Source organism: Leptopilina heterotoma, unplaced genomic scaffold, assembly GCF_015476425.1.
Source record: "Leptopilina heterotoma isolate Lh14 unplaced genomic scaffold, ASM1547642v1 Lhet_275, whole genome shotgun sequence".
NCBI lineage: Eukaryota > Metazoa > Arthropoda > Insecta > Hymenoptera > Figitidae > Leptopilina > Leptopilina heterotoma.
Window position 1 is genome coordinate 547,211 of NW_025110983.1, and position 13,313 is coordinate 560,523.

Below are 13,313 nucleotides of genomic sequence, written 5' to 3' on the forward strand. Positions count from 1 at the left end.
TGCTCATTTATCTTAATAATTATATTAATAAAATTATGTAAAGTGTGTGAAAAATTGTTTGTTATTTCGAATGTTTGGGGATATCTGAATAAATAGTAATAATTATAATAATAAAAATAATAATATTAATAAGTTTAATTATTAATAACATAATATTCAGTCCTATTTTGTGTGAAGAAAAAAAAAGAAATAGTACTAAAAATAATTTATTTTCAAACGGAATTATTCGCCAATTAAAAATGACAAAAACATTTTTTTTCTTTGAATTTTAAGACAAAAAAAAGAAAATTGAAAAAAATTGAAAAAAACATTTTTTTAATCAAAAATAATTTTTTTTTGTTTTAATAATTTATCTCCTTGTTTCATTTCTTTTCTTTTTGAAAAAAGAAAAAAAAAACTTTGAAAAAATGAATGGTTTGTATAAATTTGACTTTTTTTGCTTTTCTGGATATATTTTTTTTAATAAAACAGAAACAAACGACTTTTACAATCACAATGTTGTTGTTGGCTCATTTGTCTCAGGATCAATTGTAGTTTGTCCATTTTCATTTTTTTCCAGTGTCTCCCCGTATTCAGTTATTTTTACTTCGGGTATTTGTTGTTGTTGCTGTTGTTGTTGTTCAGCCTCAGGATTTTTTGTTCTTTTTCCAAAAACCATTTTTTCCAAAATTAAAATTGGCGACTCAAAAATTACACAGAAAACAAATGACAATGTTAAGCAGAAAAATAAATCTCCCAAAAATGACTGAAACTGAAAAAAAAACTTTTTCATTTTACACAATTTTTTCAAATTAAAAACTAAATATAATTTTTTTTCGACTGTAAAACTAGAATAAAATAAAATTTAAAAAAAAATTATAAACATAATAACACAATTTAAAAAATATTTATTTTTGCAAATTAAAAACTAATATAATTTTTTTTTCGCCGTGAAACAAAAATATAAAAAATTTTTTTTTTTAAATTCTATTAACATGAACATAATAACAAAATTTAAAAAATATTTATTTTTATTTAAATCTAATATAATTTTTGTTCCACTGTAAAACTAGAATAGAATAAAAATTTAAAGAAAAGATAAAAAAAAATTTTTTTTTTTTGAAACAATAAATTAATAATTAATTAACAAATTGATTAATTATCAACAATAGAATAATTAATTATAACTCACGATTCCAAAATCTGAGAAGTAGCCGGATATTCTTGCACTTCCTGATTTTAAATTTTGAAATAAATAATGCAATAAATATAGACTGTAAGAAATTTTGCTTATTGGAAGAAAAATAGACATCGAGAGAAATTTATCAATAAAGCCTGTAAATGTGAAGAAAAAAATTATTTTTTTAATTATAAATAAATAGTAAAATTATTATTTTTATTATAAACTTTTATCAATTTTTTATTTTTAATTATTAGTAATTTGTAATAATAATAATAATAATAATAATAATAATAATAATAATAATAAATTAATTATTTGCTTAATTTATTAATTAATTACTAATAACTGAAAATAAAAATTCATAAAAGTTTATAATAAATTAATTATTTAATTTATTATTATTGTTGCTAATTACTAATAATTTAAATTAAAAAATTAATAAAAGTTTATATAATAAAAATAATACTACTATTTATTTATTATTAAAATAATAAAAATATCAAATAAGTTATTAAAATAATTAGTTTTAAAAGAAGGAAAAAATTGTCTTATTTATTAAGAAAATTATTATTTATTTTCAAAATCATAAAACGAAAAATATTATTTAAAATTACCTCCCGCTCCATGATGACAAGCGTAAATTATCCAAGCAACGCCTGAGGCCCAAATAAAATGTCCCATCGACGCAAAAACTGTCTCTAAAGTCACATTGTACACATAACCAGGTCTCAATGTTGCCAAATGACCCCATGTGCAAAAAATGAAGCAAATTATTGCCACTGACCATCCGAAAATAACAATTTTCTAATTTAAAATGACAATAACAAAAAGAAAGAATAATTTATTACAGAAGAAAAATTATTTATTTAATTTTAATTTAATTAACAAATTGGAAAAAAATGTAATTGTTCGATTATCACAAACGTAGAGATTAGAGTCACTTTTTCTCTCAATAATAATTTAATAGGCAAAAATTTTCAAAATGCTGCGCGCGCAGAAGACGAGGAGTGGGGATAGCGAGCGCAAACCAATCCCCACTTCTCGCGTGATGCGCGCGCATAACTTCTCGGGTTTACGCTATCCCCACTCCTCGTCTTATGCGCGCGCATACTAAATTTAATAAAAACAACTCTAATTCTCTTTTTTAAGCAAAAAATAAATAAATAAAAAATAATTAAATCTACAATTCACTAATTTTTCTATCATTGAAAAAAAATTAAGAAAAAAAATAAAAAAAATCATACCCTTTTTGGTTTTGATTTTTTAGTTGCCATAATATAACCAACAAATATTCCCACAAGCCATGGACTTGCTCGACAATGTGTCACTACGTAATATTTATTCGCAGTGTCCGACATTTTTTCCAATCTGAAAAATAATTCATTAATTTAATTAATTGAATGAATAAATTTATTGAATCTAATTAATTGAATTGAGTAAATTAATTTATTTAATTTAATTAATTAAATGAATTAATTTATTTAATTTATTTATTTATTTAATTTATTTTATTTATTTAATAAATTAATTTATTTATTTTTAAAGCAATTGAAAAATGACAAAATTATTTTATTTCGGAAAAAGCAAAATAATTTTCATAAAATACAGCAATAAAAGAAAAAAAAATATTTTTTATAAATTCTTTTTAGAAAAACTTTTTTTTTTAGAAACTTGAATTTATTTAAAATTTTAACTCACAGACTAAAATTGAGAGTACTGAAGAGTAATTCGTATTTTGCGACAATTATCGCCGGCGTGGCAATCGAGGCAACAAATGCCAATCCCAAAAGGATTAATCCAATTATTGGCTTTCTCGCAAGTGGATAAATAATAAATGGCGAAAGCCAAAAGAGTTGCATGTCAACTGACAGGTACCATAAGTGACCCAAACAGAACTGTGTGAAAAAATTTTGTTTCCTTCATATTATTTATAATTAAACAAAATTTACTAATTAATTAAATAAAAAAATTTAATAATTTACGATTATTAAATAATTATTTTATAATTTATTTCTAAAATTATTATTTAATAATTTATTTCTAAAATTATTATGTAATAATTTATTTCTAAAATTATTTATAAAATTATTATTTAAAAATTTATTTATAAAATTATTATTTAATAATTTACTTATAAAATTATTATTTAATAATGTATTTATTAAATACTAATTTAAAAAATAACTGTAATTAATTAATCATAATTACTTAAATTAATGGAAATTAATTATTTACTAATTAATTGTTATTATTAATTAAATTCTTAATAATCTAATTTAATTAATCGAATTATACATTAATTAAACTATTAATGAATTTTTATTGTTAATTAATAATATTGTTTAATTAATAATAATTAATTAAACTAATAATTAATTGCTAATGAAAATATCAGTTGTTATTGTTTTTTAAGTTATTAACTAATTTATAATTTATTAAATGATAATTATTAATTAATTGATAATTTTTACTTAATTGTTATTAATAATTATCAAGTTATCATTATTGTGTTAAGTAAATTATTAATTAATTGTTATTGTTAATTAAAACATTATTTAATTGTTATATTGTTGATTAAATTATTAATTAATCGTTATTCTGTTAAATAAATGATTAATTAATTGTTTTTGTTAAATAAATTATTCATTACTTTTTTTTGTTTAATTAAATTATTAATGAATTGTTATACTATTTATTAATAATTAATTTAAGATAATGGTTTGTAATTAATTATTACCCAATTGCTATTTATTTAAATAATTAATAAATTAAGTAAAATTTAAAAAAAAGCTTAAAAAAAACTTTTAGAAATTTTTTTTAAAAATCAATTTGTTTTTTTGTGGAGGGGGAAAAATAGTGTACTAGATTTTCCGCAGGCGTTTCTCCGGCGTAATTTTGCACATAGAGAAGAATTTTCCACCAGGAATTTTCACATTTTGTCGAAACATTGGCAATAATGTCGCCCTCCCATCTTGGACCCGAACCAAGATGGGGAACAATGAAAATCGTTATTAGAACAAGGGCAGCCAACGCTGGAGTTAACCTAAAAAAAGAAAAGAAATTTAATTTTGCAAAGAAGAAGAATTTTTAGTTTTCGAATTTTTAATTTTCTTTTTTAATTTAATTTTTAGTTTAAACATTTTTTTAATTTTTAATTTTCTTTTTTAAATTAATTTTTAGTTTAAACATTTTTCGAATTTTTAATTTTTTTTAAATTAATTTTTAGTTTAAAAATTTTTCGAATTTTTAATTTTTTTTCAAATTAATTTTTTAAAGTTATATGGAAATTAAAGAAAAAGGTATATTAATTTACTAATTAAAAATAAAACCTGATATATCTGTGGAAATAAAACTCGAATATGTTGAATGTTTTACAATGAGCCATTTTCTTCAAAAAAAGATACGAGAGCAAAAAACCGCTGAGCAGAAAAAAAGTATCCACAGCATAAATTGCCAATGCAAGATAAACGCTTCTCCATGATTGCGCCCACTAATTGTAAATCTAATATTAATTAATATACATCAAGTGAACAAAAATAATTATTAAAAAAAAAATAATATCAATTTTCACATCGAAAAAAAAATTTAATAAATTTTTTTCTTCCAAACAATCATTACAATTTATTCTTGCCATCGAGTAAATTCAATTTATTCAAGAATTGTCGAAAAATAATTAAATTTACAATTGTTATTAAAGAAAAAAGTTGCGAAGTGGAGAAAACGGCGGCCATTATTCTCACCATCTCGACACTTTTTTTCTCTGTAAAAATTTACGCAGAGAGAATAAGAAAATTTTTTAATTTTCAAAAATCCCTCATTCTTATTCGATGGCAAGAGTTTTTTTTTTTTAATAAATTATTTTTTTCTCAAAAAATCTTACATTCATAAAATCAAGTGAATTGACAAATGACGTCATAACGCTAAAAAAAAGTTCGTGTCCATAAACAATCCATAATATACTTAAAGCTCGTATTCCATGAATCGAGGAAATTGTGTTGTTTTGTTTCTTTAAACTTAAAATTCTTAATGAACTATTTATCAATGAAAATTGTGATAAATGTTTAATGATATTCAAATTGTAATTTTTCGCCTCCAGCCAATTGTGCATTAATTTTAAAATTGTGCAGATCAATAGAAAGAGTAGAATTATTGACAATACTGTTCTGTAAAAGAGAAAAGTTTTATGAAAACAAAAAATTATACAGTAAAATTTTTGCAATTTTTTGGGGGAAATATTCCAGATATTATGGAATATCCGGAATATTTTTCAGATATTCCATGCTTTGTGTTAGTAATTTATTGTAATGTTAAGAATATTTTTTGACAGAAAGACAGAATTAAAATTATTTATATAGTGATTTTAACTATGCTAAAAATATTACTAGCATTTCTCTAAAATATAACTAGAATATTCTGGATATTCCTAATATTCCTGATATCTCTTAAAAAATACTGTTATTACTATTAAATATTACAATCGGTTTTAAAAAAAATTTTTAATTTTCTTATACAAATAAAATTTTGAATTTTTTTTTAGAAAATATTCCAGATATTCCATGGTGGATATTCAGATATTCCAGATATTACATGCTTCGTGTTAGTAATTTATTGTAATATTTAAAATATTTTTCGTTAGAATTAAAATTATTTATATAGTGATTTTAATTATGCTAAAAACATTACTAGCATTTCTCTAAAATATAACTAGAATATTCTGGATATTCCTAATATTCCTGATATCTCTTAAAAAATACTGTTATTACTATTAAATATTACAATCGGTTTAAAAAAAAAAAATTTAATTTTCTTATACAAATAAAATTTTGAATTTTTTTTTAGAAAATATTCCAGATATTCCATGGTGGATATTCAGATATTCCAGATATTCCATGCTTCGTGTTAGTAATTTATTGTAATATTTAGAATATTTTTCGTCAGGATTAAAATTATTTATATAGTGATTTTAACTATGCTAAAAATATTACTTACATTTCTCTAAAATGTAATTAGAATATTCCGGATATTCCTAATACTCCTGATATTTCTTAAATAATACTGTTATTACTATTAACTATTACAATCGGTTAAAAAAAATTTGAAATTCCTTTAGAATTTGATTGTAATTTTTTACCGAAAAGTATTGATGTATTCTTTTGAAATATTAGATATTCCTGTATAAAAAGACAAATACTATTCTATTGATATTCCTAGTAATTGAAATTATACTAATCTGGAATATTCCTGATATTCCATTGCGAATTTTCGATATTTCAATTACATATTACAATTATTTTTATGAAATACTACAACAATTTCTATAGAATATTTTTAATATTAGTAATATCTCCTGGAATATTCATGATATTTTAATAGATTCTATATTCTATTTTTAAACTAGTATTACGAATATTTTTATAGAATTTTATTAATATTTATATGGAATATTATTAATAATTTTATAGAATATTAATAATATTTAAATGAAATATTACTAATATTTATAAGGAATATTACTAATAATTTTATAGAATTTTATTAATATTTATATGGAATATTATTAATAATTTTATAGAATATTAATAATATTTATATGAAATATTACTAATATTTATAAGGAATATTACCAATATTTATAAGGAATATTACCAATATTTATATTGATTTATTGAATATTACTAATATTTATATCTGATATTACTTATAATTCTACAGAATATCACTAATATTAATATGGATTATTGCTCATCTTTTTGTGGAATATCACTCATTTTTCTATGGAATATTAAAAATATTTCTAAGGAATATTACATATATTGCTGTAGAAAATTGCAGATATTCATAATGTCCAATAGAGAATTATTGATACTCCAAGGAAATAATGTTGATATTCCAATGGAAAATTTGTAATATTCCAAAAAAGTAATGTCAACAAATTATTTAAATACATTTAGTGTATTGCAAACTATAAGAGATATTACTGTGAATTTCAATAATGTTTATAAGTAATAAAAATATTTAAGATATTATTATGGAATATTTCAGATATTCTTCTAGGAATTTTTAAATACTGTACTATGAAACATTTTAAATATTCTTATCAAATTATTAAGGTATTTGTATGGCATAACTAAGATATTACCAACAATTTATTTTGCAATTTTCTTATTGAATATTTTAGATATTACTATGGAATATTTAAAATATTAATATGGAATAATTAAAATATTACTATGTAATGTTTAGAATATTACTATGGAATATTTTAAAAATTAATATGAAATATTTGAGATATTAATATAAAATATTCGGAATATTTTTTACACTAAAGTGAAATATTTTAGATATTACTGTGGAATATTTTTGTCAATTTGACGAAATATTTCATACATTCATTGGGAATGTTTAAAATATTACTATTGTGTATTTTCAATATTACTATGTATTGTATAGAATATTATTACGTAATATTTGGAATATCACAATGGAATAATCAGAATATTTCTATATGTATATTTAAGGCATTGCTGTGGAATATTTCAGTTAGAACCGAAGAATATGTATCAAATTACTGTGGAATATTTGTGACATTTCTAAGGAATATTTTAGATATTAATATAAAAAATTTTCAATATTACTTTGGAATATTTTTTCCATTACTATTGAATATCTCAGGTATTAATATAAAAAATTTTTTGACATTACAATTGAGTATTTTATATATGTTAGTAATTTGAAATTTCAGATATTATTAATGATTATTTTAGATATTCCGATGGAATATTTTAGTTATTATTTATTATTATTATTATTTCATATATTATCATGGAATATTTTACACATTAGAATGGAATATTTCAGATATTATTATGGAATATTTTACACATTAGAATGGAATATTTCAGATATTCCAAAAAATTTTCTTTAGATATTCCAAAGGAATACTTTGGATATACTATGGAATATTTTATGCAGTCTAAATGATGATTTTAGTTATTTATTATATTTTAGATATTACTATTAAATATTACCTATATTACTATTGAATATTATCGACATTACTACATAATATTTTAGAAATTCTAGAAAAATATTTTAGTTATTACTATTGAAGATTTTAGATATTAGTGCGGGAAAGATATTACTATACAATATTTTAGATATTTCTCTGGAATATTTTAGATATTATTATTGAATATTTGGGAAATTAGTGCGGGAAAAGATATTACCATGTAATATTTATAATGGTATATATGAAAATTTCAGATATTACTATGAAATATTGTCGATATTACTAAATAATATTTCAGATATTCCAAAATAATATTTTTGATATTACTATAGAATGTTTTTAATACTATTAAAGAATATTTACGATATTATTAGGAAATATTTTGGATACTACTGTGGAATATTTTAGATATTACTTTAGAATATTTGGGAAATTAGTGCGGGGAAAGATATTACTATGGAATACTATCGATATTACTAAATAATATTTCAGATATTCCAAAGGAATATTTTTGATATTATTATAGAATATTTTTAATATTACTAAAGAATATTTAAGATATTACTAGGAAATATTTTTGATATTACTATGAAATATTTTAGATATTTCAATTAAAAAACAGTGTTTTAAAAGAAATATTTATCTAATATTTGTTGAAGTGAAAATTTATTAATTTTTACTTACAAAAATATAATACTTCCCGTGGAAAGTGCTTCTTTTTTTAAATGAGAGCATGTCACCATTTCTGTTTCAATATTAGTCGATTCATTGAGTCCTTTTTTATGTAAGAATTTATTTATTCCGTCAATTATATTCACAACATCATCCACATCACATGTTGAAGGTAAACACATGCCAAACGTTGGTTTTAAATCAAGTACAACATCGTGTATTACAAAATTTAATTTATAAATACAATGTCTTCCTGTGATAATAATATTTCGACTAGAATTACCACGAACTTTAATGCATTCATCGTACATTCCCAAATCGACAGCATTCCCTTCAAATAAACCAGCGGGAATTTTCGTTGATGCATCAATCACTGGAAAAGAGAATTTTAGTCTTTTTTTTGTTATTAAAAAAAATTTTTTTTTAATAATATTTAAACAATTATGTATATTTTATTTCCACTTTATTTTAGAGAACAATAGTGAGAAAAAAAATATATTAATATTTATTGTTTATAATATTATTCTATTTTTTAATTATTGTATAACAAAATACTTTTTGAATTTTCCGCAAAAATATTAATGGAATATTTATAATTTTTATGGAATATTTTTGGAAAATTTGGAAAAAATGATTTTAAAAATTGTTGAAGTAATATTTAAAGAATATTGTTAGTGTCTTATTTTAAATATGAATAAAATATTCTTTGTAATACTAATAATTTTTTTTTAATTTTGCAATATTTTAGAATACTTTTGGAATATCTTCTGACATTTTTGGACATAGTTTTATAATGTTAATGTTATATTTAAAAAAAATTTAGTGTCTTACTTTAAATATGAATAAAATATTCTTTGGAATACTAATAAGATTTTTTTGGAATATTTTAGAATACTTTTGGAATATTTTTTAACATTTTTTGACAGTTTTATAATATTAATGTTATATTTAAAAAAATGTTAGTGTCTTACTTTAAATATAAATAAAATACATTCTTTGGAATACTAATAAAATTTTTTTGGAATATTTTAGAATACTTTTGGAATATCTCTTGACATTTTTGGACATAGTTTTGTAATTTTAATGTAACAATTTAATAATTGTTAGTGTCTTATTTTAAATACAAATAAAATATTCTTTGGAATACTAAAACTTTTTAGAAAACGTTAGAATACTTTTGAAATGCTTTGAGAAATTTTTGGAAATAATCTTGGAATGTTAATGTAATATTGAAATAATTATTACTGTCAAATTTTAAATATAAATAAAATACTATTTGGAATACTAATAAAAAAAATTTTTTATAATATTTTGGAATACTTTTGGAATATCTACTGACATTTTTGGACATAATTTTGAAATATTTTCTTGGAATGTTGATATAGATATTAGAAAATTCTTGGAGGATAGTTATAATTGTAAATAAAATATTTTTTTATTTAGAAAATATTATTAAAATATGAACAGAATACTTTTGGAATATTTGGAATAGTTTTCGAATATTAATATAGTATTCAAAGAATTAGGCGTAGCATTTTTTAAAAATAAATCATTCTTAGAAGTTATAAGGAAAATATTTTTAGAATATTTTGAATACTTTTAGAGCATTTCTAAAATTCTTAAAGTGGCTTATTGTAAATATTAATAAATTATTATTTGGTATATTAACAAAATTTTTTTAAAAAAATTCATGGAATACTTTTGGATTATTTTTAAAATTTGTTTCGATGTATTTTAGGAGAATTTTTGGAATATTGTATTTTACACATAAATATATTGTAGAAATAATTTTAGACTATGAAAACAATTTTTTTTTTTTTTTTTTTTTTTTTTTTTTTTTTTTTTTTTTTTTAAATATTCATTACACATTATCTACTGGAACATTTATAATCAATAAATAGAAATAGAAATAAAAATAAGAATTTTCTTAAAATTTAAATTTAAATTTATTTAACTTTTTGAAAAAAAAATTTTTTTTTTAATTTATTTTTTAAATTATTATTATTTTAAATAAAAATATTTTAATATCCTACTATTTAATGCCCATGGGGTCATGCGTTCTATTTCTTGAGATAATGATAAAAGATCTTTCGTACAATTATTAAATACGAATTTCGAATAATTTTCCAAATAATTCCTCGAATCTAAACTATTGAATATTAATTGTATGTTTGCATTATTTGAAATTCTATCAATTTTTTTATCATACAATAAATTTCCGGTGACATTGGAAATTAGACACAGCACTATTAATTTTATCACAAGAATTGAAATATTTTTCAAGAAATGCATTTTTCTTCTTTCTCTCTGTCCCTCTTTCTTTCTCTTTCTATCACACACACACACACTTTTTTTCAAATTTAAAAACTTATTAACACAATCATATCAATAATTGTGAATTAAAAAAAAAAAATTATTAAATTTTTTTCTTAAAAAAAAATTAACTTTCATCACAACGAGTTACTTTTTTATGATAAGGACATTACTCTAACGAGATATCGAAATTGAGATAAAAATAATAATCGAATCTCTGTCTCAATCAATCTTCTAAAGATTATAATTATTGACGATTGACAAGTATTTTTTATTTAAATAAATACAATCTTTGTTCAGAAGTAAAAAAAAAATTTTCATTTTAATATGAAAAATTTTTATATTGAATAATTATTTAATTAATTTCATAAATTTTTAATGAACTAATTAAGTAAATTACTTAACTAACTAATTAATTAATTAATTAGTTAATTAATTAGTGCAATTTCTTAACTAATTAGTTAATTGATAAGTTTAATTACTTATCTAATTAGTTAAATTACTTAATTAATTAGTTTAATTACTTAATTAATTAGTTAATTGATTAGTTAGTATTGTTCAAATTACTTAAAAAGTTGAGAGTTTATTAATAAATTTTTTGTTTTATTAAAATTACAAAATTAATTATAAAAAAATCTTTATGTAAATTCTCATTAACATAAGTCTTGAAGTAAAAAATAAACAGTACCTAATTTTATCTTTTTTGATATTGGGGCAGCTCCATACGAAAAGCAAATGGTGGATCACCGATTTTTCTTAAAGTTTGTAATTTTGTAGTACTTGGGGTACTAAATAACTGTGCCAAACAGTTTTGCAAAAAAAAAATTTTTTTGCAAGATATTTAGATTTGAAAAATCGGAAACTGAAAAAAATGACTTTTTTTGAGAATTTTTATTTCGAAAACTATTGATTCTACAAGAAAAAGTCATTTGTTCAAAATTGTAGAGAAAATGTCAATTTTTTATAATATTAAAAAAAAGTTTAAAAAAATTAATTTTTCAATAATTTGTTTAAACAATAATTTTTTATTGTTAAAAAAAAGAGCAAAGGACATCATGGAATTTTCTAGAAAAATTATTTTCTCAAAATTTGAACCTTCCTTAATAAGTGGTTAAATTTTTAAAGAAGTGCTTTTTGATGTTTTTGAGAAAAAAATTTTTGAAGTTTGCGCTACGAGTTTTTGTGCGTTGCGCTAACTAAGCAGCGCCTATATCAGTGTATTTTAAAAGATGATAAGACCTTTACTGCTCGCCCCTAATACATTTATTAATTATATACGTATATATTATTATTATAAACAGTTTAATAATATATTTTTAACTTTTTTATAAACATTATTTTCCTTTTTTAATCCATTAATGCCCATGGGCACAGGAACGCAGATATAAAAAGTAACTATTGAGATCCTGGTATTGGGTCTAATGATAATTTTTGACGTTAAAAATTAAAAAAAAAAATTTTTTGTAACAATTTGTTATAAACAAATGAAAAAAATTGATTTTCTTTAAAAATTGATAGCGCCATTCGATTCGACGCAAAAAACTACTACGAAAACGTATATTACATAATTTTTAAAAAAAGACATTATGGTTGTCAAAATTATATAAACAATTAGCCTGCATTTATACTGTATTAGATAGAATGATCGTTTTTTAGGTAAAAATTTTGTTTAAAAAATTTTTAACGTCAAAAACTCTCCTTATTAAACTAATTTTGTTTAAAAAAATTTTTAACTTCAAAAACAATCATTCTATCTAATACAGTATAAATGCAGGCTAATTGTTTATATAATTTTGACAACCATAATGTCTTTTTTTAAAAATTATGTAATATACGTTTTCGTAGTAGTTTTTTGCGTCGAATCGAATGGCGCTATCAATTTTTAAAGAAAATCAATTTTTTTCATTTGTTTATAACAAATTGTTACAAAAAATTTTTTTTTTTTAATTTTTAACGTCAAAAATTATCATTAGACCCAATACCAGGATCTCAATAGTTACTTTTTATATCTGCGTTCCTGTGCCCATGGGCATTAATGGATTAAAAAAGGAAAATAATGTTTATAAAAAAGTTAAAAATATATTATTAAACTGTTTATAATAATAATATATACGTATATAATTAATAAATGTATTAGGGGCGAGCAGTAAAGGTCTT

The 13,313-nt window shown here is 20.2% G+C and overlaps 1 protein-coding gene across 3 annotated transcripts; it reads right to left on the reverse strand.

Annotated features, from left to right (window-relative positions):
- Window positions 1–420: 420 nt before the first annotated feature.
- On the reverse strand, window positions 421–11,218 carry LOC122503979 (nose resistant to fluoxetine protein 6-like). Of its 3 annotated transcripts, none has more exons than XM_043614788.1 (10): window positions 11,053–11,218; window positions 8,856–9,216; window positions 5,043–5,325; window positions 4,492–4,652; window positions 4,025–4,205; window positions 2,861–3,057; window positions 2,407–2,530; window positions 1,777–1,966; window positions 1,172–1,314; window positions 421–751 (listed from the first exon to the last, which is right to left on the reverse strand). In XM_043614788.1, the coding sequence occupies exons 1-10, from the start codon at window positions 11,069–11,071 to the stop codon at window positions 491–493; spliced, it is 1,920 nt and encodes a 639-aa protein (XP_043470723.1). In that variant the 5' UTR covers window positions 11,072–11,218; the 3' UTR covers window positions 421–490. The 3 variants fall into 3 exon arrangements, with proteins under 3 accessions (XP_043470723.1, XP_043470722.1, XP_043470724.1); XM_043614787.1 differs by having other exon boundaries at window positions 10,877–11,192; XM_043614789.1 differs by lacking the exons at window positions 421–751; window positions 1,172–1,314 and having other exon boundaries at window positions 1,806–1,941; window positions 10,877–11,192.
- Window positions 11,219–13,313: the final 2,095 nt, after the last annotated feature.

Bases quoted from the DNA above. Each gene is read 5' to 3' on its own strand.
- LOC122503979 (XM_043614787.1), bottom strand. From the start codon at position 11,135: ATGCATTTCTTGAAAAATATTTCAATTCTTGTGATAAAATTAATAGTG. The intron at 4,206-4,491 runs GTTTTATTTTTA...TTCTTTTTTTAG, and splicing joins TATTTCCACAGATATATCAG to GTTAACTCCAGCGTTGGCTG. The intron at 1,315-1,776 runs GTAATTTTAAAT...TCACATTTACAG, and splicing joins TTGTCATCATGGAGCGGGAG to GCTTTATTGATAAATTTCTC.